The following is a 27,561-nucleotide window of genomic DNA, read 5'->3' on the forward strand; positions in this document are numbered from 1 at the left end:
AATACAATCTTCTAAACCACCAAATCAGGACTTGGTGACACGTTAAGGAGTTGTACAAAGGTAATCAAACTGTGATCGCAGTTCTGCTATAGTTTTTGTAACTGGATGTTAAGACAATAGATTTGAATTGTACATATGAGATAAACCAGATGTAGTCAATCTGCAAAATGACTTGATATTCTGATTAAGAATGACGGTGAGTTTCAAAAAAACTGTGTCTGAAAACCAAACTTAACAAGCTAGTAGGCACCAGAAGATTTTTTAGAGATGAATCACTTGCATTAATTTAGACCTTCACATAGTTAACATTAACTTAAATATTGTTAATTGAGTGAAGAATTTTTTTCGTCTAGGAGATGAGCAAGAAGACTTTGTGAATATTATTTTCCACAATCACATCTGCGAAATCAACAGGAGAGAAATTACAATTTAAGAAACTCTTGTTAGGCTTCAATATCATTAGATAATACAATTCATCCAACAAAAAGATATATTGATATTTTAAAAATGCAACAACAAAAAGATATATGAAAAAATGTCTGACATTTTATAAATGCAAAAACAGACAAACAGGTAGTGACAAAATGTACACAAGATGGGGCAATAGGATTCTTTTCATTTATTTCTGGCTGAAGTGAATCTGTACATCAATGAATTTTGGCCGATATTTTCCTTCGACCCGTTGGAGTATTCATTGCTTGGAAGGCCCAAAACAATTTTTCTGGCACAACTCAAAGAATTGGAGCAAAATTATCTACAAATATTACAACACAATCTGCCCTTTCCATAATTCCTACAAAACTGTCATGATTCATGTATTAGACCTTTGTAAATTTTGTCCATTAATCGATTTAGCTTTGAAGTCATTCGAGTATCTTTGCAAAAATAAAACTTAGCATTGGTAAACAACACTTTGATATCATGTTCAAAAGCCTCCACAGACCGATAATAGTAGTTTTCCAACCTCCTCATGATGATATCGAGTGATAGGGGAAGAGGGATCCTGCAAAGAAACTTAATTGTTATGGCACTTCAAGAAGGTATTGTAAAAAATACTTCAAATCGAAATGCAAGGTACATACACACGTCCTGTACTTCCTCACTTGCACCAGAAACCCACACATCACAAACTACATGTATATGTATACATTCAATATTACGAAGGCCATATGCAAAATGGAAAATACAAATCTTACTTTATAGCTAATTTTGCAAGAAAATGTCATTTGAAGCAGTAATTATCTGTCATTCCTGAACTAGAAGATAGAAGCAGACTGTTTACACATAAGTTCAGTCTTAAATGACAACTTAACAGACTAAATTAAACTTTGAAGCTGTGTCTAGACTACACTTCGCTAATTTGACTGGCAAAACTGAATTCTCCATATCATATCACTTCATTTACCATCCTCTTCAAAGTAACTGAAAATGTGCCACGTTCATACAGTGAGAAGGTTGAGAACTCGAGAGAATAGAAGAGTTCACTATCAAATTGAATATCAGAAGATCAGCTCTTGATAAAGCAAAGATAGCATCTCTGGTCTAATGGACATTACAAGTCTTCTATTCTATTCCATTTTACATCATCTTTTAAATCAAATTCAGGAAGCCCTTTGGTCATGTTCACCGATCATGTTATAACTTTCATAACAGAAGCATTGTATTCCCTAAGATTTAATTGAATAGATCTTGACCAATGCCCTTGTAAATTTGTCAGAATTTTTGGGTTCAATTTTAACCAGATTGGAAGAGTGTGCTCCAGGTAGCGTTAACACATACAAAATTATCTTGCCAGGATTTCAAAGTTATCTTCTTATTTTATATGTGCTGGGGCATTTCTTGCATTTGTACAATAGTGAAAATGTTCTCATCCTAGTAAAAAATCCCAGAGAATCCCAGCCACAAATTTGAAGACTCGTAGTTGTCTACTATCCCGAGTACAGAAAAATAAAAAATTACTGTTTTATTGATAAATAGAAGAGCATATCAAAGTTTTGAACTTGTCGCCGCTATGAAAAATTAAAATAACTACAGATTCATTGTAGACCTGACTTCCTTGACTTAGAGTCTGTATCATTGATTTACGCTACTTGTGGCAAGCAAAACAGTAGCATCTGCTCCTGACAATGTAATTTTCCGAAAGGTGAGCATCAGCACCTGATACATAGCATTCCATGCCAAGACAAACAAGTGAAACAACAGAAGCATTGCCAGAGGCTGAAATGCTGTGTTTGACAAATCCATAGTAGCAATACCTAGGAATTAGACGCAGTTAACCACGTGATGTCATGCCAGTTTGATCGAGTTTGCCTGGCTTATTCAATAAACTGACTCTGGTCAAAACCAGGTCAAACCAGTTCACCACATCAAAAACTGCACAATTTCAAAAAAAAAAATGCATTTAACATGCAGTTTATTAAAAACATCAGAGCCTGTTTTCCAATTTGGTGATGGTTCTTTCCTATGAAGCCCTCAAAATCATTGTTCTTTTGGATTTTTGGTGGACCCTAACGCTAAACAGTAAACTATTTTTTTAAGCTTGAGCTTAGGTTAGTTTCCTTTTTCAGTTTTTACCATAGGTCCACCAAGTTCCCTGACGAGGAGACAGGGGAACAGGTTTCAGGGATGGGGCGACCAAGGGCCTAAGTTTGGGGACAGTAGAGGGACATCTGGCGGACGGGGGAGAGGTGGTGCAAATACATATAGTACTTGAAAAATTAGTTATATAAAGATGTCTAAGGAATAAGTATAAGAATTGAAAATGAAACTTTGGCATACTATGTAAAGTTTAAACTAATAAACATTAAAAACATGACAATGATTGCAATGAAATTTGAATGATAACAAGAGTTTTCAAACTTTGGGAATGAATCAAGAATCAGTATAGAAATTGCAAACAAACCTTTGGCATACTAAGTGAAGTTTAAACTGATAAATATTAAACCCATGGCAATGATTGCATTAATAATAACAATAGTGGGTGAAGGTTTGGGCTCAAGGGGCTATGCCCCTCGCGAGGATTTCAGGAGCACCCCTTACATATTTTAGGGGTAGAGCCCTCAATGGGGTCAATGGGCAATGCCCCTTGTGAGGGTCTGGGGGCTTTTGACCCATCAGGGTCAAGGGGCAACACCCCTTGCGGGTTGAGGTACAGGTCCCCTCACAAGGTCTTCATGCAATCCCCATTGCAATACAAGCAAGGTCAAGGCGTAGACCCTGCCAACAAGCACAAAAACCTACATTACAAATTTCATTGGAGCAATTTTATCACCATTTTTTGTTTTCATTTAAAGTTTTTGACAACATCCTGGAAACACAAGGATTTGGGAGGGAGGGGACGCATCCCTGTGGTTTAATGGTTTTTACATGTTACTAAATGTAGAGTTAGTTATTTTCTATTTCTTTAATCAATTGGAAGTTGCTAGAGTTAGTTTTTTTCTGAGTAATCACAACCTGATGTGTTTATTATTTTTTATTTTTTATTCCCTAATAACAATGGTTCAACAAGCCCCTTTTACAATGCTATTGCCTAATAGCATATATTTTGAGGAGTTTAAAAGGGCATTCAAATTAATTTTTTTAACTTTAAACTCACAATTCCTACAACACTCCCACTCCCAATAGTACCTCTACAACCTCTTTCTAGAATTTGAATCTTTTCATCCTCACTACCCTCATTATTACTTTTTTTGGGGGGTTGAAAACTGAAAACATAGCTGCAACATCAAACAGAAAAAAAAGAAACATCCAAGTCATCGAAACTTAAAAAAAAATACAACAATAACGAAAAAGAATTTCTGCAATGAAAAATGCATGGTAAGTCACCTCAAATGATAGTTTTGATACTCTCTTGCCTCCTTACTACTGTTCTCTTTTATTCTCGTCACAATTGTTCTCTATCTGAGCAGCCTTCACAAATGTTAAATGGCAAAATGAGCTTTTTTTTTGTTTAGTTGTTAGCGTGCTTGTTTTAGGTTTAGGATTGTCGTGGACAAGCAAATGAGTCCTTGTTGAACTGCCCACCGTGTTTTCTTTAACTTGGTTATCCCCAAAACAATCAAGAGGCAGGCATCCCCTACCATTTCCTCCTCTTACCAGAATTTTTTTGTTATCCCTGGGACGTACTATGCTATTACCAACCGCCTCATGAGTATATCTAAATCAGATACTATTTTTCCAGCCTAATTTGTCCATTCTCAAAAAAATCTTGCACATAGAGTAACTTCTTTATTAGACGTATTTAATGCTACATTGCTGAATCAGTCAATTTCCCTGCTGATTCCAGATACAAAACGTTTCGAAATCCAAATCCAAATCTCTCCTCAAACGTTTGTGGAAGCATTCTTGATACTGCATTTTTCCCACCAAACTAACTCCATTTGTGTTGTGGCATTTCCTATGCAAACCCACGCATCAATACTCTCATTTTTTTACTATTGCAAAAAAACCTAAAACCAAATGCAAGCATGACCACTAGCAGGTTTAGTTTGATATTATTATTTTATTAAAACTCTCTTGAGGAAGCCCCACCCATAGATATATAGGTGTTTCACATGGTATCGTCTCAAACTTATAGGCCACATTGCTATCAATGGCAGTAATAGGTTGGTGCTAGTATTCCACAGCCATTGGGGACGCAGGGATGGGTGGAATAAGGGCCTAGGTTTGGGGATGGCAGCGTGGGGGTGGTGGCGTGGTGGTGCTGATATGGTTATACATATAATTATAGTACTTGAAAAACTAGTTGTGAAAAGATGTATAAGTGTATAACAGTATAAGAATTACATTGCAAATGAAACTATAGGAAATTAGTAAAATTATAAAATAGCAAAATTTGAAATACTAAATCTAAATACGAATTTTTTTAATACAAATTGCTAAATAAAATTTGACAAATGAAAATGTCAAATTGGAGATTTCTATTATATCGAAAATATAAATATCTGATATCACAAAGTCTATAAAGATGATTACATGATACATCATTACAATGAGTAGCAAATAGCAATAGCATTACAAAAGACAAAATGCCAAAATGTCAAAACTCAAAATGTAGTGACGGGAGGCCTCTAATCATCTGCAAACTCCTCATCACTAGAATTGTTGGACTCCCCACGATCAAGATCCCTCAAGCTAACACCAACCAGCCCTGCATCTGAAGTGGTATGATCATCCTCATCAATTTGTGATGGCTCCTTTGGCTCTACATCCCATCGTGTCGCCAGACTCTCCCTGTGCACAAGTGTCTTGCGGTCAATGAGACACAAAGCACTATGTACAACCACAAGCTTCTCTGCTCTCTTAGAGGTAAGTTTGTTCCTCTTAAGAGAGTGGATTAAGCTATATGTAGACCAGTTCCTCTCAACAGTTGAAGAACCAGAAACCTAGGATAGCATACGAATAGCTAAAGTGGTAGTCAAACATTTTTGACAATGACAATTCCACCAAAAAAGTGGGTCCTCATGTGCCATAGTTTCTATATCCATCTTTGTTGCATCTAAATAACCCCTAAGAGTGGCAAATTTTGTCATCTCAGTGCAAATTATGCCAACATCTATAGAATCAGACATCGTCTCTATGCACCTAAAGAACCTCACCTTCACCTCATCATCCTAAATCGGTGTAACTCTACCCGGCCTAGCCTTGTACCACTTAGGATTCAAGGCATAGGCAGCCATATGCAAGGGATTGTTGAGCTTGTCCCATCTGCGATGAATGATTGGCCGAATGTGCTCATTGTAAAATGATAAAGTGAGGTCCTTCACTCACACAACAACCCTCATCTGTTCAAGCATAGAATCGAAGCACTCATACACCTCCCCAAGGTTAGGTGCATCCCCATCCCCATATCTGATGACCTGGAATACTGGAGCAATGATGGAGACAATGTATTTTGCATCAATCCAAAACACATCACTCTTCACTATCTCCTTCACCCTTCTCTCCTACTTCGTCTTGGCCTCAGCCCACCTATTCCACTTTGTTGTCATAAAATGAGTTGCAATGCCTCTTGCAACTCAATCAAAATGAAATAGGATGCATATCTGGTCTCAACTAGTTTCAAGAACTCCTTCAAGAAAGTCTTGAAGAGTGTATGTAAAGTGTGGTGATTGCAAATAACATCTGCACATCTCTCACATCGCTGACCAGTCCTCTAATCCAATCAATCATCCCCATGTCCTTGAGTGCATTGTTCATGGCATGCACACAACATGGAGTCCATCAAATATGTCTATAGGCTGCCTCAATAAGTTTCCTTGCTGCTTTACACACATGGGTTGCATCTATCACTACTTGGACCACATTTTGTGGCCCAACCTCCTCAATAGCCTCCCTAAGGACCACAATTACAATGCCCTATACAATCAACTACTCTAAGAAAGTATGGGCCCTCTGCACATGTGACCATGATGTCGATGAGTGGACGATGGCTAATGTTCGTCCACCCATCCATAACTATGTTGCACCCAGAGGCCATCCAACATGCCTTCATCTTCTCCATCAAAACATTGACCTTGGAATAGTTCTTATCCAAAATAGCGGTCCTCAATTTGGTCTCACCTGGTGGCACATATGATGGTCCTCCCTTCACCACCATCGACAAAGAAGAACCTGCCAATGGAATCATCTATCTCATCCTTCAGCTGCACATTAAACAAATCAGCTATGGGGTTACTTTGCATCGTGTTTCGCTGTCCCCTTAGCCTCTCATGATTGGGCCATGGCACTAGAAGTGGAAGTGGATGAAGGTCTAGACATGACTCCTCTCGTTTGCAATGTATGAGAAGAAGTATGTTGCACTTGCTAGCTTTGCTGAAGGGCTGCCCTAGCAGACAAAGTAGTAGGGACTGCAACTTCTTTGTCATCTGGAATCCCCCAAAGCTTGTTAATCTCAATTCTCTATTCTATATTTTTAGGTTCTTCCAAAACCCGACATGGATCCACACCTTTTCCTCTCCAAAAAAGTAAGTGTGGATTCACTCTAGTGATGCTACCAAACCATGTAAGACCACAAATGTTGCATTGCCACTTGTTCACCCACCTCTACTTGATGTGCCTTGTATTTTTGAAGCAAATTGTTTTAGACGAGATTTAGGATCATAAGGAACCCTATCATACTGTGCCAATAACTCTTAAGGGCAACCTATACTAGCTGGTGCACTTGCCATGGAACTAGATTGGGCTCCAAGATCAACCCCATGGTCAGCCCCCCCAGCCTCAGGTTCAAAATTTGAATAATTTCCACTATGAGAATGGATTTCCATCTCATCTTCACTCATGTCATGGAAGCTCATTGTGATAGTGACACTGCATTTCACAAAATAAAAATAAAAATAAATTCAATAAGCATGTAACTTCAGCCTAGTTTAACAAATTATTTTTTGAAATTTCAATTGTGAAAACAATATATAAAATTTGATGTTGAATCTTGAGGGCAAAATTCACCATTTTGCCCTCAAGATTAACATCAAATCTGATTTTGAAATGAATCAAAAAAAAAAAGTTTAAACAACAAAAAAATTGAAAATCAAAAAATGAAACAAACAAAAAACAAGAAATAACCTACCTTGTACTTGAAAAATCTTTCCAAAATGTTGTAGAATCTTCTTCCTCCTCTTCTTCTTGCTCCTTCTCACTCCTCTTACACTTGCACTCACTCTTTTCACTTCTTCAACCAGTGTTTTTTAAGTTTTTTCTCCTCTTCAGCTAACTAGTAAAAATAATTAAACTTAGAAATGTGAATGAAATCACTAGTTTTAGTGGTTTTGTGTTGCATTCGGGGAAGGGTGGGGCCCACGTCAAATTAAAGTTACCCCACGAACCTTCACGCGGCCTCCCTCTACCTACGCGACCCTCGTCGACCATGTTTGTCTGGATTGTGTGTTTTGTGCTTGCTTCTCCTTTTCTCCTCGCCCGTGCTTGCGTCCTCCTGCATTGTTGTTGCTTGCGTTTTCACCTGCACACCCGTGCTTGTTTAATTCCTCTATTCTCTGCACAACCTTTCTTCTGCATTTGTGTTTTCTACGTGGCCCTTTCACGTGCCAGCCATGGAGTCGTCGGAGGATCCCCCCCCTCCCATGCCTCACTCCCCTTCAGACCTATCAACAATAGTTGTCTTCAAACAACATGTTTCAGGACCTGCTTTATTAGGTGGCCAAACTCAAATCCAAAAATCAACTATTGAAGAACTCCCTGCACATCTTCGAGACTTCACTGCAAGATATCTCCACCAAGATATTGACATTGGCAATCAAGAATTATGAGTTGTGTAGTCTTCTTAGCGTCAATATTGAACAGGTCACTGTGAAAAACTCCAACATTCTGGAGATAAAAACTAAACAGACCGAGCTCACTACTTTGCAAGACTCACTCAAAATGGAAATAGAAAAGCAACTTAAATCTTGGGCCACAGTTTGCAGCAAAAATAGCCCCCCTTTGGTTGGCATCGAAGAACTCGTCCAATACAAATTTATTGAGGAACACACAAGGCGATCCCACGAGCTTAACCTCAAGGTGCGAGGTCACCCTTTGCTTTCGACAGACCCTCTAGTTGTTGGCTCCTCAATTCTTTGCGACTACCTTGGTATCAACAGTATCATTTTGGACAAAGTGTAGGTTGGCTACGATTCCACCCTCTTTCTCCGCTTTCAGTTTGTTGCAAATCGTTTATGTGCACTCGGGGCCAAGCGAAAGCTTTTTCTACTGCCCACTAAGATCTACCTTGATGAAGATCTCACTAAGGTACAGGTGGTTGAACTAAAACACTCTCGGGGGCATGTTGCAGAAGCGAGGAGCAATGGTGAGTGGGCTATCATTTAGAACCTGAAAGTTGTCATCAAGGATCGTCCCCCTCCTAGGTGGGAATCTAGTAACCCTGTTGCTGCCACTAAATGATGGTCCTGCCAACTTAGGGTGGTCGGTCGGACGAGGGATTCATCCCTCAAGGTGAATTGTTGGAATGGGAACAGGTCTTTTTGGTCGTCTCCGGGCCTTCTTTTGGATGCATTAAAAATTCCCTTGACATTCTCCTTCTTACTGAGACACACGAGAGTCTGGTTCGTCCTCTTCTGAGTATCGTCGATTGTCACTGGCACTCTGCTTTTAGGAGTAAGACAAGGAGCTCTGGAGGGGTCCATGGGTCTGGTGGGGTCGCTTGTCTTGTTAGAGACCGTCTTCGGAATCAGGTTTCAGTGGTTTTATCAGATGTCAGCACTACATTCTTGTGGTTTTGGTTTCGTTGTGCGGTTCTCCCCCCTGGGACATTTATGGATGTTTGCTAATTTCCTCTGGCCTCCAATTTTTATGCTATCCGCAATAGTTCGGATGGTGATCCCTTCACTAACAACTACGATTCCATCACTCAATTTTTGGCCATAAGTGACATTCTCATCATCGAGGACTTCAATGACCATACTCAAATTACTCAGACTCCTACAAAATCGAGCTATGGACTCCTTAAGCATTGATGATTTGGATCTTACCTCTTCTGGGTTCCTCCGCTCCTCGGACGACGCTTCAAGCCCCTTCACTAAGTATGGTCCGCATCTACTTCAACTCTACGAGTCTCGTGATCTGGTTATCTGTAATGGGTTAGCTTGCTTCCTAAGCTCTCACTCCTTCACTTGTAGACCTCATGGTGGTGGTACTAGTGTGGTTGATTACGCTCTCTCCAATCGATCATTCATCCCTTCCATTAGCCGCTTCTTCATTACCCTCTCTCCATACTTTGTGCGCCCCCCCCCTTCTTCAAACTATGGCATAAAACTCCTGATCATACACTGAATATCTCCTCCAGGCATTATTCAACTTCTCACTGAAATAACCTACCCCTCCACTTGGCTGAAAACCTCCTACCGTCACATATTCCGCCGCAAGAAACGTCTCTTCATCTCTGATGCAAAGAGTCTTGGAGCTGGACCCATCTCACTTCTTGATTGACTTGTCTTACTCAACCCTTCAACTACTCAAGCCCATTCAATGGCACTTAGTAGGGGTTTTGCTATTGAGACCTCCAAGGTCTGAACCACTTTGGCTTGCCTCCAAGGTATGGCCACTGGTCTAAGACAATCAACTCCACCTATTGAGGTTGCCACCTCAATCTCCTGACACCACTCCAAGGCTCCAACAACTCCTGCAAGGATCACAACACTCAACCTCTTTCAAAGGACTAAAAAATGCATCTACATAGTGTCTTTGAAGTCTTTTGAAGCTTTTAGCATCACCGAACCCATCGCTATGGTTTCCTAACCTTTCTAGGTCTCTACGAGGCTCAAATAGGCCTAATTGAATTAGCCCTCCCTTGACGGTTTTAGGGACTTAGTTTGCAAACTTCCCAGACAAGGCTAGAAATAAATTATAGATTTGAGTACCCTTTTCAGAGTTACAGACGATACTGGAAAATTGCATCTGGGTTATCTGTACACCTAGGGTTTCCAATATTGCACTAATTTCAATGGTTTAGGCCTCACCGAGTGACTTGGAAAGATGTGTTTCAAACCCTTCACCAGTCAGAACATCTGCTCCAAACAATTAGGGATTCTTCAAGGGCATACTCAGGGCTTTCCAACCATAAGACACTTTGTCTTGTACCAATCCTCTCGTGCTCTTAAAAACACACTTCTTCTGCTGTCCTAACTCCCCTACTCCCAACGGTGAGCCTAGGGCTTCATTGTTTCTCCTCCACAAGGACCTACAAAACAACAAAACCTATCCTAAACCTATGTACAGACCCTAACCTAGCATTCCTCTTGATTTCAACAGGTACCATCAATGAATGCTTAAGTTAGAGCCATTTTTGCTCTTAAACCCTACTTGCAAGGGTTTTACACCTAGTTGCAAAGAATGGATGAAATCTCTAAAACTATAGACAATCAGTCTTGCAAATCAAACATATCGGAAAGTAAAATCAATGAACACTCATGCCCTGCAATGAGATTGTACAATCAAGTCCGTACTGGACCGTACCAAGCAATGAAAACAAGAGAAAACAGTCAAAAAACGGTGAAAGACAAGATTGCTTCAAAAAACAAAAACTTGTTCTTGCATTCCCTCTTGTCCAATCCGTACAATGAAGTGAATTTTGGCTTTTATGTTGTTGGTTCAATTGGTTCAACCAACTTTTCAATGCCATCTACCAAAAATGCAACTTTTGCAAAATGTTGCTCAGCAACGTTTTACAGCTTTTGACTCCTAAGATGCAACTTTGCATTCTAATGCATTTCAAGACTCTTGAAGGTCCTCAAACACCCTAGAAGACCTAAACACAAAACCATAGACCCCTATTACATGATAACATTCATCTGGAGTACTACTCTTGTGATCTACCTTAGCATTTCACTTCTCAAGCTGACAACATCCTGAACACAAATGACTCAAACCAAAACTTGGACAACTCAACCATGGCTCTACTAAGTCCCAAATGGTTGCTCCATTATTACATCATAAAGACAACACACAAAACTTGAAAGAAACAAAATTGCATGCTTGGAGTGTTAGGTGCCCTGCACCAATCTCCCAACGTAGAAGTGCCCTTCGAACCTCACTCTTCTGTTACCCAAGCCCTTCTGGCGCACTCTCTTCCCCTGTCACTCCTCCCTCCCCCTCAAGCTGGCCCATAACCTGTTGGTCTCCCATACTTCCACTTTGTACGATATCCCCATCCAAACCAGTCCCCCTCCCTCTTGCCATCTCTTCACTTACACCACCATCAATGAAGCAATGAGGCATGAACAAGAGTACTGCTATGGACGAGGAAGGCTTTCACTCTGAGTTCTTCAAGCATGTTGTTGTTGTTCTGGGGGCTTACCTCTTCGACGTCTTTAATCAGGTAGTCTGCATGGATTTTCCCCCTTCGTGGTCCCACCATGTTTTCCATTCGATCCAGAAGACAAGACCTTCATCTGACCCCAGTAATTACAAGACCATCATGGTCAACCACACCTTCTCCAAGCTTTATGCCACTGCTCTAAATATTTTCCTCTAGAGAGTTGAATCATCATCACATTTGAGCCAAGGGCTAGGCAAGTTTCAGGTAAGACTACCAAACCATGGACCATATCTTGGCTCTTCGGGACATCATTGAGGAGTCTTGTCACCGTGCATCGAAGGTTTATTGCTGATTTGTGGACTTCCGCAAAGCCTTTGACACAATTCCGAGGTGGGCCCTCTTCCAGATATTTTGCATCGATATTTCCGAGATCCTCTTGACCGCCATTATGAGACATTATGAGAAGGTCCTGGGCCAGCTCAGAACACCTACGGGGTTTTCCAGCTTCAGCAGCACCATTAGCGTCATACAGGGCTGCCCCCTATCTCCTACCTTGTTTGGGATCTACATTGATGAGTTGGAGGGTTTCCTGCACGAGCATTTGTTGGAAGAGAATGGGTGCCATCTCCATCAAGTTTTGATCTCCATCCTTCTTTTTGCAGATGACATTGTCCTCTTAGCCTCCTCCCCTGAGGGCCTGTAGAGACATCTGCATTGTTTGGCTTCTTTCTGTGACCTGAGACAATTGACAGTTAATTTGGGGAGAACTAAGGTGATGGTCTTTAACTGTCTTAAGACCTCTCATCTTCACTTCTCGTTTGGTAGCTCCGAGATCAAGATTGTCTCCTCCTACACATACTTGGGGGTTAAGTTCTCTAGCCCTCGTTTCAACATGAGACCCACCATCCAGCCACGTATCAACAAGGGATATGGTTCCTTGGCCCTTCTTGAGAGACAATGTTTCTGACACCACTTCGAGGACACTTCCTCCAAGATGACACTTTTGGATACTCTCATCCGGCCTACTGTTCTTTACAACTCTTTGGTTTGGAGGACTTCCTTATTGGAGTCTAATTGGATGTATATTGAGCGAGTCCAGATCCTCCTCCTTCGAGACATCATCAGATGTAAGCAATCTACTCCCCACAATATCATTTTGGCTGTGTTCCGTGACCGCCCCTTCAGACTTGAGGGCATCTTTGTTCTTATTTGGTTCCTTCACTGCTTTTGTGGTTTTGCGGACTCCGGCGCTGGGCATCACAAATATCCCTATCTTGCTTACTACTCAGAGGCTATGGCATCTTTGATTCCTTCAAGGAGAGCTTGTTGTTGGTTCACTAGGGCTTCGACCCTCCTTGGCTCTATGGGTATTGAGATGGATCGTCCTCCCCCTTCTAGTACTCTCTCGATGCCCCTCACCATCTCCTCTCTTCTAGATAGGAGTTGAATAGGTGCACCAGAGACGACATCTTCAAATAGTACATTCATACCACCTGGGTCAACCCCCATGGGGGTCTTCTTCCCAAGATAGCATTCTATGCAATGCATGGACCAGAGATGCCTTGCTCTCTACTTTCAGGCGACCCTTAGACTCTGAGGTCAGTCGCTACAACACCCCTTGCACCCTCAATCTTGCCAGCTCATTACCTCCTTCTCGGAGCTACACCCCACACACGGTACCAAAAGACAGTTTGATACCTTTCTCAGTCACTCCAGATCAGTAAAGCCCCATAGAGTGTTCACACATCGGCCTTCGTCTAGTCGGGCCCGAATTACCCAACAACAACGTCCTACAGCCTACCCTTGGTCTTGAGGTTTTTCTCCACTGCTCTAGCTTCTTAGGGTTTGCTCTGTTGACTTGTTGGCTATTGGCCTCGGCTATTTATGTTGTTTTGATCTTTGAGGGCCCCGTTCGGTGTCCATGCTGGTGACGGCTCTCCTCGTTTGTAACCTCCAGTCCCTTTGACCCGTTTGTGGTCAGTTGTTGGACTTTAATAATTTTTTCTTATCTTTCTTGTCTTGGTATCACATCGTTGGATTTTCTTCCATTTTCCACACTTCGCATTCCGAAATTTCATTTTTCTATCAACTAGTCTTAACTTTTTTAACAGATTTGACAACATTTTGCACACTCACCCTCAATTCCCAATCTTGAACTTCATGGACTTGAAACCTAATTCTTTTTTTCTTGACTAGATCACACCTATTTACGGTTAAAAATTGACACACTCTCATTTTAAAGATTGATCGATACACTTTTCTTGAACTTAAAAGACAAAAACCCTTCTCACAAACAAAGGCTAGAGACTACAAAATTATCACCAAACTAAAACTAAGCAAACAAAACACTAGGCTAGCAAACAAAAAATAGGGGTCCCCATTTGCAATGGGGCGTCTTTGTTTACAACACAACACTCACCATTAAAAAGGGAGTCCGAAATAACTATAGTAGTAGGGAACTAAACTTACTTTCTTAAACACTTAATATATAAAACCCAATATTAACATATTATTATTTATTAAGAGCCTAATTTATTGTTTAATATTATTATTTATATTATTTACTATATTATTATCTATGTAATTTATTAAATATTATGAGTAAATATTACAATACATATTATTAAATATAATTTATATATCAGTAAACCAACAAATAGGACTTCAACCGGTAAACAGGAACAGAGTTGTATTCAAGCAACTGGTATGAGCGATCAATGAAGAGTTAGGTGATGCGGTTTTACACGAGTGTTGGAGATTGTATCAGATAGCTATGTTTCACACCGTAACGGCAGATTCGACAAGATGAGCGAGTTATGATGTACAGAGCAATCAATCATGAAGAACAGTTAACCAATAGAAGCAGAATGACTTAAATCGGTAAATTGGTAACGATTATGTTTTATTTTCGAGTTGTTATGTCGGTGGCCGACATAAGTAAAGCGTGTAGTGCAAGATCGACTAGATTCATTGAACCTAGGAAATTGTTCCAAGGTTGTTAGCTGACTAAGTTGATGTTCATAAAAAGTGTGATGAGGTATGAGATGAAGCATGAGATCGAGAGCGAATATGGAGAGTTTGATTGTGCGGCGTTTTGTGAAGCTCTGTATTGATGTGTTGTTGAAGGAATGTGAAGTGAATCTTATCAAGCACAGAGGTGCTACATGCAGATCACTTTACTGTTGTTATCCTAACAGTTGCAACAGTCAAATCCCCTAACCGGGTAGGTCCTAACAAAACTGAAACTGTAAATCCACTAACAGGGTAGCTCATTAACTTGAGTCTAAATCCTCTTGTGAGGTTGCTCCTAACAGGGCAAAGCTTTTAACAAGGCTGAGGTAAATCCTTTAACCGGGTGACTCCTAACAAGGTCTGCTCATAATCGAGCATGTTTGTATGACCTTAACCAGTCCAAGATTTCTATTCTGTAAATAGTGAATCTCGTGGGTATTAACTCCCACCGTGGTTTTTCCCTTTTGGGTTTCCACGTATAAATCTTTGTGTTATGTGGAGCGTGATATATTGGGTGTTAGCTTATGTGGCGATATTTTTTTATGCTTATTAAGCTTTAAGATATTTAAAGTGGTGATTAGATTTGTGTTGTTTTTGCTTGCATTGATTCACCCCCCCTCTCAGTGCCTTATAAGTTTATCAATTGGTATTAGAGCCAAATTCCCTTAAGGCTTAAATGCTTGGGAAAGATCCCTAAGGCAGACATGGGGGATATGAGTTATAGAGAGATGTCTAACCCGCTTGCAGAAGCTAAGGAAGTCCTAGATACATTGAAAGTCAAGTATAAAGCCTCACTTGCTAAGAGGAGAGAGCTAGCAGAACAACTGATGGAGTTTACTGAAAGCAGTTCTTCTGATGAAGCAAACATGGATGCATTGGTTACTGAAGTTGGAAGCTTGAAGCAAGGAGGACAACTGAAGACAAGATCAAAGAAAAGAGCATGAAATCTTTAAGCTGAACCAGGAGGTTGGAACTCTATATCATCATCTTAATGAGGAAAAAGAAGAAATAAAGGCTGATCTAGACATGGCAATGTCTCTAAGAGAAAGTTTGATGAAAAAGAATGAAGATCTTACAAAGGAACTTGCTGATGCTAATGAAACACTTGCAAAGTTTAACAAAAGTTCTACTATGCTTGATGAACAAATTCAATCACAGAGAATGAAAGGTGAGACACAAGGCTTGGTTTATACTACCTTTAAGAAAGGTGAGCCTTTCAGTACAAAGGACAACATTGAAGAAGGTAAATCTACACCTAAGATCCATAAACCATAGATAAGAAACCCTACAAACCAGTATGCTTTAATTGTCATAAGCCAAGACATACAGCTAATGTTTGTAAAAGCGGATCTAATTCTTTTGATGGTTTTAAACCTAATAGGCATGAAGGATACAAACCTAGAACCTTTAATGGATATTGTTACACTTGCAACATGTATGGGCATAGAGCTATTGAATGCAGGTATGGAACAAATAATCCGACACCCCACATGAATCAAAGGTCTGGTGGAGATTGGCAAAAAACTTTTAATGACCGGAGAAATGCAAATTGGCGGAGACCCTATGCTAACCAATCTAGTCCCTATGAGATGGAAAAGTGAATGAATGTGATTTGCACAATCTGTCATAACTACAGTCATGTAGCTATGAATTGCAGAAGGACTGGTAGAGGCAATGTTGGACCCTGGAGAGCATCCGGTATGGCATGTTTTCATTGTCACCAACCGGGACACCTTGCAAAGTTTTGCAAAGCTAAAATGAGTCAACCGGTAAATCAATATGATGACCAGAAAGGGAAGAAGATAGTTGATGTGGAAGAGACCAGAGCAGAGATGAACAAGATTTGGAAAAAGAAGAGTGATGAGAAAGCTGATGAGAAACCATTGAAAGATCCTAATTCATCACCTACTGTGGAGAACTCATCACTTGCAAACTAAGTTGTTGAAAACCTTAGGGGGAGCTTAAAGTCAGATCCATTTTCGGACCCCCTATATAGTGTGCGGTAAGACAAATCTGCATATCTTGATGCATTTGATATTGTGGAGTGATTTTGTGATCAAACTGGTAGGTTCGATGTGTTGTGAGAACCACTAGTATATTGAATGGTGTTTTAGGGTTTATTTGTTTATACAACTGGATATAGCATTTAATGTAGTAACTAATGTGCAAATAAAAAGACTTTTTGAATATCTTTGCATTCTTGTAAGCACCTGAAGAGCGAAAAGACCAGAGAAGAGCTTGTGTGAGCAGCATATGATCAGACTAACAGAAAATTTGGAGTAATCTACGATCAGTAATCAGTGAAAGTGCATTCTTAGTGTTGAAACCCTAGTTGTGGAAGCATTGAAAGGTATTTATCCGACAAATCCTGTTATCTGTTTCACAATCTGAGTCTTTGAAGATGGATACACCAGATTTGGTAGATGTTACAGTCAGGCCTTGTCCAGAGTTTAAGAGGCAACCTTTTAAATCCATTGAAACCGATCCCGTCGAAGCCCTATCCGGAGTCCCATATAGAGTTTTGCATGTAGAGGATATTAGATCATACATTCACTTTAAGTTAGAAGATCTTGGAATTTATGCTATATTTGATCAATATAGGGTAATGTGTAATAAGGATGGATTGTTAAAGGAACAGTTTAAGAGGGTTACCAATAAAGGTTTTCACCATGCACTGAACTCTATTGATGATTTTGATGATGATCTTGCGAGATATGTTTTGAGTCGCGTGCATCACCAATTTATGTGGCTTGATCGACCACATAAGATCACCAAGGAAGTGATTTATGCAATAACTGGATTGTGTTCCACCGGTGAAGTTCCAGTACTGAGATCAGTTCCTAAAAATGATGTAGCCAAGCTGACCCAGTCAAGATGGGATGGAAGAACCATGACTGTTAATGAGATTGATAACCCCGCAGTAAAATTTGCTTCTATGGTCATAGGATACCGGGTATATCATTCTAGCAGGATAAACATCCCTGTAGCAGCCATTCACACTGCTTACCGGATGATCAAAGAGAATGTTGATTATGATTTGTCTGAGGCATTAAGAAGTCAGTTAGTGCTCAATCTTGAATCCATCAAGAAAGACAAAAGACTCAAGTTTAAATTTGGACAACTGATTGTCGGATTGTTCTTCTATTTTCAAATTTTCTTTCCTAGTATCGGTGATGTTCAATGGTCTGACGACACACCGGCATTGTTACAGATGAAGAACAACATCAGGATGTTGGGTAATGATTTTGGTAAGATTGCTTGGGGCTATTTCAAATATTTTCAGAAAAAGATGCATGCAAGAGAGAGGATACCGACACAAGTTGTTAAGAGAGATAAGGATACCATATGTTTTTTGGTTGATACCGACACATGTCAGATGGAGGTAGTTGATCCCACGACAACTTGGGTGATGCCTATTGGATACTAAGTTGAAGAAGATCATTCGATTGCATATGCAGAACACTTGCTAGCACAACTGGTAGATTCTACTGCAGAAAGGTCTGGTACATATAAAGAGAAATCTTTACTAGTACAGTTTGAGCTTGCCAGACCGATAATTGCTAAGAAAGTGAGAAAGGAAGTGGAGGAATTTGCTGAGCAACAAGGATTTACTAAGGAGGCAATAGCAGAGGCTAGAGTAAAATATGAAGCTAAACAAGTACGAGCATCTAGTGCCCCAACCGGTACCAGCACCGGTATGCAGACAAGAAGTGTTGAGGTTAAGAAGGAAAAACCTGCAGAGGCAAAGGAGAAACCTTCTAAGATACAATTCAGGAGAAAAGGTAAAGTCGTTGAGCCCCCTGTACCTAAAGCACCGATAACTTCAAGTAAGAGGAAAAAGGAACAAGCAAAGAGACTAACAGCTAATGATGAAGAAGAAACTGAATCAGAAGGTGAGAAGAAAGCTTTGAGAGCTAGTAGTAAAAAAGTCAAAGGTTGTAGGAGCATCTACTGTCAAATCCGTCAAGAAACCGGTAACTAAACCTACATCCTTTGAAAAGTTGTTAAATAGTATTAAGAATTATGGTATTCTTAAGAGTTTGGATAAACTGTATGATAAGTTCAGTGAGGATGAACAAAGGCAAGTAGAGGATGCAGTTGCTTTTATGATGAACAAATATAGTAAAGCCTTAATTGAATTGCAAAGGCAGATTTCAAATTCTTTGTATAATAAGCTTGATGCTAGGTGGTAGGCAGCCATGAAGCAAGATAGAGAATTTATTGAATTTATTCTTAAAAAACTTGCAACCTGAAGCAACAAAGGAGGAGATAGATGAAATTCTTACTAAGGCTAAACCAGCTTTTAGATCTATGAAAAGGTTGACAAGACTATTAATTGGTGAGACCCAATCAGTTCACATGGAAACCGAGTTAATATTGAAAATGTTACTGGGTTTGATACCTGATGAGGAAGAAGAGCAACAGGAGAAGTTCAAAGCAGAAGATATTCCGGACAATGTTGATATCAGTGATTTTACACCTGATGAGATTGTTATGGGAGGCCAACCAGTAGATGAAGAAGAAAAGACAGAACCGGTTAATGTACAAACTAAAAGTTGAAATTACAGACGATGATACAGAAATTGATACAACCGGTACTGAGGAGGAAAAGAAATATCAAACTGAAAATGTACAGGATGAAGATGTTTAGATGATTGAACAACAAGAATGGGAACCGAAGAGAGGAGAAGAAAAGTAGAGAGCTGAAAAGTCACCAGTTATCACTGAAACTGTTGATACACAGACACCACCGGTAAAAGACAAGGAGAGGGAAGAGGATAAGACTGAAGAAAAGAAAGAAGAGTAAGAATTGAAACCAGTAAAAACAGAACCTAAAGTGACACCCCTATCATTTACTTCCAAGCAGAAAATCAATGATGAGGAGGACGATGATGCATTAAGCATTCAAGGACCCATCAATATGGATGCATTAAGTACTACAAAACTAATGGCGATTGCAACTGCCATGCAATCTAGAGCTAAGAAAAAAAGAATGAAGGAATGGCAAAAGGAAGCTCAAAAAATACATTGTGCGGTTGAGATTTTGTCTAGTCTATTACTAGAGACAGACACAAATAGACTGTCTACACCGATTGATAAGTCAGGTCAATTGGTTGTCGATGCTGGTGAACTGATGAAAAGTTTTGAAGATGCAGCCTATCTGAATGTGGAAAAGGAATACAAGAAGAAAAGAGTAGAGCAGTTGATGAATGATATTGATAAAGACAAAATTGCTCTGACAGTTAATAAAGACCTTATTAAAGATGCACTTGAAATCGGAGGTAAAATCCTTTCCACTGTTGCAAAGTTTTCCTTATTTTGTGATGATTTGATGAAAAGGAAAGAAGCTGAAAAGGAACTTGATGTTCTAAGTGAATCATTTAAACCCCTGAATGATTCTGCTATAATTTATGGTAGATCGGTTGTTGAACTTCAACATAAGCTAAAAGCTTATGAGAATGAACAAGACAAAAGGATTAAGTCACTGCAGGAACTCCAAACACTTTTGATCCCTAAGATTGAAATTTTGCACAGAGGTTACAAAGAGACAAAAGCTATTCTAGCTAAACCGGAGATGAGTACAATTGATGCCATGGAGGAGTTGGCTTGCCAGATCAAAACACATGTTGAGATAACTGGGACTCTTTTGGAGACTTGGCACAATGATTTGAAGCAGTTAAAGTCTCATTTTGGAGATGCATTTTCTAAGATGGCATTGTAAAACATTTTGACCTTTTATATCTATACATGATAATGCAAATTTTGATGTATATTGCATTTATCTTTCATGTATTTACTTACCTTTGCCTGGGTTGTCAAAGGGGGAGTAGTAGTGAAGTCAAAATTTTGAATTCTAATGGGGAATAGTAGATAAATTTTGTAAAAGCATGTAATTGCAAAGGGGGAGTATGTGTCATGAGTTGAGTCGATTTTTATCTTGATGACGATGTTTTGATGTAATATGTTGAATGATGACTTGTTTTATGTTGTCATTGATAGCAACTATGTTTCGATAGTCATCCAAGTCTTTTAGGCCAACCGGTAGAGGAGACAGTATATCAGTAAACCGGCAAATAGGACTTCAACCGGTAAACAGGAACAAAATTGTATTCAAGCAACCGGTATGAGCGATCAATGAAGAGTTAGGTGATGCGGTTTTGCAGGAGTGTTGGAGATTGTATCAAGTAGCTATGTTTCACACCGCAACGGCAGATTCAACAAGATGAGCCAGTTATGATGTACAAAGCAGTCAACCATGAAGAACAATTAACCGGTAGAAGCAGAATGACTTAAATCGGTAAACCGATAACGATTATATTTTATTTTCGAGTTGTTATGTCAGTAGCCGACACAAGTAAAGTGTGTAGTGCAAAATTGACTAGATTCATTGAACCTAGGAAATTGTTGCAAGGTTGTTAGCTGACTAAGTTGATGTTTATAAAAAGTGTAATGAGGTATGAGATGAAGCATGAGATCGAGAGCAAATATTGAGAGTTTGATTGTGCGGCGATTTGTGAAGCTCTGTATTGATGTGTTGTTGAAGGAATGTGAAGCGAATCTTATCAAGCACAGAGGTGCTCCATGCAGATCACTTTATTGTTGTCATCCTAATAGTTGCAGTAGTCAAATCCCCCAATCGGGTAGGTCCTAATAGACCTAAAACTATAAATCCCCTAATAGGGTAGCTAATTAACTTGAGTCTAAATCCTCTTACGAGGTTGCTCCTAACAAGGCAAAGCTTTTAACAGGGCTGAGGTAAATCCCTTAACCAGGTGACTCCTAACAGGGTCTGCTCCTAACCGAGCATGTTTGTATGACCTTAACCGGTCAAATATTTCTATCCTGCAAATAATGAATCTTGTGGGTACTAACTCCCACCATGGCTTTTCCCTTTTGGGTTTCCATGTATAAATCTTTGTGTTATATGGAGCATGATATATTGAGTGTTAGCTTATGTGGTGAATTTCTTTTATGCTTATTAAGCTTCAAGATATTTAAAGTGGTGATTAGATTTGTGTTGTTGTTTTTGCTTGAAATAATTCGCCCCCCCTCTCAATGCCTTACAAGTTTATCACTCCCTTGATTGCTTATTAATCCTTATTTTTGCATAGGTCAGCCAAGAAGAAGAAACCGACTCACAAAAAGTTAACACTTAGTTGGCCAAGGATTTATTTAAAATTATTTAATTATTTACATGTATTCAAAATTTAAGATTAATATTCGATTAATTATTTATTGCTTATTTAAAAGGAAACTTAGCAACACAAAGAATGGGTGTTATAAAACACCACTTCAAACAAGCTAGACAACCAACTTAATTTTGGCTCATCACAATCCTCTACTCCCATAATGGCTTGTCCTTGAGCAATTTCCAACTTGGATGTTCAAAAATCTCATTCCCCTCCCATGTTGCATCTTTAAGGAGTACTTTCCATTTCACCAAATATTCAAGAATGGCCTTATTTCTCAATTCTTCTCCCTCACATACAACACCATTTCAGGTTCAAGAATTAATTTGCCTTCATAGTCTAGTGGTGGTAGCTCTTGTGAGGAAATGACATGTTGTCCAAGGGCCTTCTAAAGGCATTAAACATGGAATGTGTTATGAATTTTGTTGTTGACTATAAGTTCCAACTCCTAAGCCACCTAACAAATCCTCCTGACCACCTTGCATGGCCCCTAAAAGCACGGATTTCACTTCTCAGCTCCAATCCCTTTGATAGATGATTGTCGATAGGGCTGCAACTATAAAAACACTATATCACCAACCTCAAAAACGCTCCCAATACATTGCCTATCAGCATATAACTTTTGTTGACTTTGGGCATACTCCAAGCTTTCCTTGAGGGAGTCCAAAATATCCTTACTTTGCTGCACCACATCGTTTGCACTCGACACTCTACTTTTTGTAACAATCAAATCCATAAACAAAGTAGCATCATAACCATTAAGTTCTTTAAAGGGAGTCATACTGATTAACATATGATGAGTTGTGTTATAGCAATATTCCCTTAGATGCAACAATTTGATCCACATTGTTTGTTGTCCTGCGACATAGTTTCTCAAGTAGCCTTCTATCCATTTGTTCATGATTTTCGTTTGTCCATCAATTTGCAAATAATAGCTAGTGTTTAGTGTCAATTTGGTACATGTTCCCTATCACTTACGATGCTCTTTGGCAACCCATGAAGTCTCAAAATTTCTTTTTAAAAAAAAAGATTTGCCACCTGTGAACCATCTATGAAGCTTTAAATTCTAAATATATGGCAAAAAAGTGTGCATATTTAGTGAGCCTATCAACAACCACATTCACACAGCCCTTACCTCGAACCTTTGGCAACTCTGTGATGACATCCATGCGTGTATTTGTTGTGATATTTTCACACATTACCCCATTGCAAATGGGGACCCCCTCTTTTTTGTTGAATAAACGAAGTCTTTTGCAATCTGTGTCGTCTCCCAACCCTAAGGAATGAGTTATAAGGCCTTGTTGGTCTGGATTTTGATCTTTGAAGGTGATGAAATGCCTAAGCAGGGAATGGATTCTTAAGGAATATATAGCCTAGACAAGATACAGTCTTAATATTGTCATCAAGTCGATAATTAGGGTTTTGATGTATTGAGAAATGCACTGTGCTTGTTGCTTTATCCTTTGAACTTTGCATTTTGCTAACAATTAACTGGATTGATACTTATACTTCACAACATTTCCTTATCTTTTTCAGGTACATTGCGGAAAGCAGGACTTTGGATGCTAAGAAGAGGACATCATTGAGTGGATGATATCATCACCCAAGGAAGAGATTGCAATGATAGAACAAAAGGATGAACATGCAAAGGAATGGATTGATGGATATTTGGCTAAGTGTCAAGATAAACAGAAGAACTGATAAGAAGAAACGAAAGAGAGCCAAAATTTGGCTGTCTGAAAAGATTCCTCCCCAAGGGTGAAAATGTGCTCCAAATCAAGGGTTCAGTTTTTGGATGAATGAAGATGATTTATGCTAAGTCCAACAACTATTTCCATAATCTCCTCAGGTCCCCAAGTGTTTTGGCAAACTTTGGCCAAGTTTGCAAGTGTTCTGGAGAAATTTCCTTGGTCAAGGAGGATTTTTCCTCCCTATCAAAATTCCTCCTCAACCTCAAATTTGCATGCAGGACAAGGGAGCACATTTCACTAGTAGTGAAGGATTTTTCAAAAATGCCAAAATTCCTCCTTCCATACCAAAATGCACCCAAGTATGCAGAATTTCAGGAAACTGAAAATTGACAACTGTTGAGAATTCCTCTCCTCCGGACTCTAGACAAACCAAAATTCTTGAAACATAGAAGAAGTGGTTGAATGTAAGAAAATTCCTCCTTAAAGACAAAGCACGCACAAGCATTCACAAAACAGGAAATGGCAGAACTTCACAAGGAAAGGAATTTTTCCTTTTCCAAGATCGATATGCACTCAAGGATTCCTCAAAAATGGGAACTCAAAAATTTGACTGTATGGAGAAATTCCTTCTCCAAGCTCCAAATGCGCCCATGTGCAAAATGTCAGAAAATTATTAAACATCAAGAATTCATCTATCCAATCCAAACACAACATCAAGACGTCAAGAGGCACGAAGGTCCACGATGAGCAAATCTAGTTTATGACACCCAAGTTCAAGAAGAAATCCAGTCTCAGAAAGTTCATGGAGGAGGAATTCCAGTTCCAGATTCAAGCAAGTACTAATGAGAAGAATTTACAACTATCTTGAATTTCCTCTAGAAGTCCAAGATCCCAGTCAAGAAAGAACAAGGAGGAAGAATTCCAATTCCAGACGTTCAAGGAAGACATTCAAAGTTCCTGAGATCCACTTCAAGTATAAAAGACTTCAAGAATGACAGAATTGTCGACAAGGAAAGATATTCCAAGAAGGTGAATTCTCGAACCCAAGTACGTGGAAAGAAGAAAATGATCAAGGAAGGATAATTTCAAAAGAGTTGATCAAAGTTAGAACCTTGGTCCAGATGGTGCAATTCGGGAAAATAGTCCATCACAATCAGTCACAAGCAAGTGATTCTTCTTTCTTTTTCATCCTTTCTTCAATGGTAACTTCTGAGTTTTCTTCTTCCTTGACCTCCTCTTGTCCTTCTGCATTCTTTTCCATTTCAAGTTCCACTTCTGCTGCTATTGAATATTCCTATTCTTTTCTTATTCCTCTTATGTTATCATGAAGACCCCTTTCCCTTGGATTTACCCAATCCTGATGTCTCAAATAATCATCAAAAGCAAATACTACATACTCTAAAAGAATTTTGATGGCTTCAAATGTGTACCTTTTCAGATCCCATCACTCCAATCCAAAATTCTCCTTACAAGGCTGCTCCATACATCTACTTCTCTTTTGCACTTTCTTGGCAGGTTCTCGTGGTTGTCTTTCTATTGACATTAGACAATAGCTTAGTCATCTGTGAAGCTGCAAACTCCACACAGACTGGGAGGAAAGTAGCTCTGATAGCACTGAAATAATATCCCCTAAATTAAAAACTACTACTTTTCCTTTCAAAGACACTTTTCAAATAAATAAATATTGCTTTTGGTTGAGAGTCTAAGGATTTGTAGTATGAGACTGTATGACAGACATAAGTACTTTGCCCAGAATATTAAATCATTCTCAGAACCATTTAGACTGAAAATTAAATATAAGTAATATATCCTTAGCATTCAAAGTCGCCAAGCTAGAATGCATTGTTTTACAGAGATAATAATTACCTCCCACGCAGAAACTGGAGTAATCTTGTCACCTTGTTCAGGCTCAATACACCATTGTGTCTGCACAGGGGATCTTTCACTTGATCTCACTGAATGTCATTCCCTTAAACTCACACTGGCAATACCGAAGTTGTGACATGTATCTCTTCTGTCAATTCTCCTGATAAGCCTCAAAGACTAAATTCGGAATCAAACTCACACCCAGCCTATATGAAATTTCCAATCAAAGGAAGCTCCTGTAAATACAAATACAACTCCTGAAATTTCCTTCAAATGTTTGCCGTTTGCATCGCAAAAAATATTATTCCGCATAGAATGGAAATTTTAGCCTCCGCAAAGCTAATGCCCAATATAACTTTTTCAGCGAACTTCAGAATCATCCACAAATATCTTCGTTGATTATTCCTCACAACACAAAAGTCTGCCTGGCATATATCCGACAATCCCTTAATATAGCTTGAGCCCAACTAACTAAACCCATAGTTTATTAAATAACCGAATTTTTCCTATTTCAATCAAGCTTTTAATTTATTTCTTTCTTTCAGATGCCTACATCTGTTAGCAACTTAATAATTTGATTTCACCTTAATAAAGTTACTTGGCCAATAATAAATACCAATATGGACGATCGATAAAAAAGAAAACCTCCAATATCAGCAGTATACAACCCACATAAATATTATAACATTCAGAAACACAAAAACCTCTATTTTTCCAAATAAGATAAAAATACCTCAGTTCTGGAATATCTTTATTTCTGCAAATTTGTCTTCGAAAGAAAACTTCACATATTCAGAATATATAACTTTATTTCTCCAGCATAAGATATAAAAGCAAAAATCTTTATTTTCTGAAATAACTCTATCCTTACCAAAGTTTAAAAACTCGGACTCGCCACGGACTCGGCAAACCAAAAATTTGGACTCGGACTCGGACTCGTGAAAAACTCGGCAAGGACTCGGCAAAAAAATTACCATAGTTTTACAAAAAAACATAAAGAAATTAATGCATTTAGAGAACATAAGAGCCATAATTGAAACATTACACATGTCACATACTCATAGTTTCAAACTTTCAACTCTAAAATGTATAATACCAAGATTTCTTCAATGCTAATTATGTTGTTATATGGAGCCTAATCAGACTCGGAGGTTAAATTTTCCCAACTTCCATCGACGCAGTTTGCCCCTATATTTTTCGACGGGGGTTTGGGGGCAGCGCCTCCAAAAATACTTTTATTATTTTATAAAAGCGTCGGGTGTTATTTTTCTTTTATTTTTCACTCCCTCAGTTATGCCAAATGAAGGCAAAAACAATTTTAAAAACTCAATTTTAAAGCTTGCACGACTTTTTTTCTAGGTCGCACGAGTCCATCTGAAAGACTCGTGAGTCTTTCAGATGGACTCGCCAGGACTCGCCTCGTCGACTCGTGGCTCCCATGGACTCACAAGTCTGTGGCGAGTCCATGAGTTTTAAAACTATGATCCTTACAAATTACAGATTTGCCCAGATGTAGACTCCATCACAAATCCACCCCTTTTGAAGAACTAGGTTTTCGCCCAGCCCTTCTGTCAACTCCTGAAGGTTTTTGTCCCCAGATATCCTAAAACATTTATTACATTCAAAAGCATGTCTAATACATCACCGGGAACCCCCTTATAAAGACCTCCAATAAGCATCTAGAAGATGGGCTGGCTTGTCATAACTAGAAAAATATATTTAATAAAGTTACCTTATAATAATATTTTATTGTTATTCAATTAAATTAATTAATATTAAGTCATTGTTTGAATTTTTATTTTTTTTTGACAACTTAATAAAAATCAATTTAATTAATTGTCACCTTAAAAATTGGGGACATTACAATCTAGTCTAAAGGCAGTTGCTTTCATCCTGTTTGAGAGTTCTTGAATCAGTTTATATTTGTCTTTTGGCATTTTCATAGTGTAGTTTAAGTATCACTATGTGCCATGCATATTTTGTTTACTGATTACCCATTACTTAAATTCAAAGTTGCCGAATTGGTTATGGTAAC

General features: G+C 38.9%; 1 protein-coding gene across 3 annotated transcripts in view; it reads right to left on the reverse strand.

The window, feature by feature from the left end:
• Window positions 1–596: 596 nt before the first annotated feature.
• LOC131064403 (uncharacterized) overlaps window positions 597–27,561 on the reverse strand; it is an 84,333-nt gene continuing 57,368 nt past the window's right edge. For all 3 annotated transcript variants that reach the window (XM_057998687.2, XM_057998636.2, XM_057998572.2), the window contains exon 24: window positions 597–1,003. In XM_057998687.2, coding sequence (XP_057854670.2) covers window positions 805–1,003 — 199 coding nt within the window. In that variant the 3' untranslated portion in view covers window positions 597–804. The remainder of the gene's footprint in view (window positions 1,004–27,561) is intronic.

This window comes from Cryptomeria japonica, chromosome 4 (assembly GCF_030272615.1).
Source record: "Cryptomeria japonica chromosome 4, Sugi_1.0, whole genome shotgun sequence".
Lineage (NCBI taxonomy): Eukaryota > Viridiplantae > Streptophyta > Pinopsida > Cupressales > Cupressaceae > Cryptomeria > Cryptomeria japonica.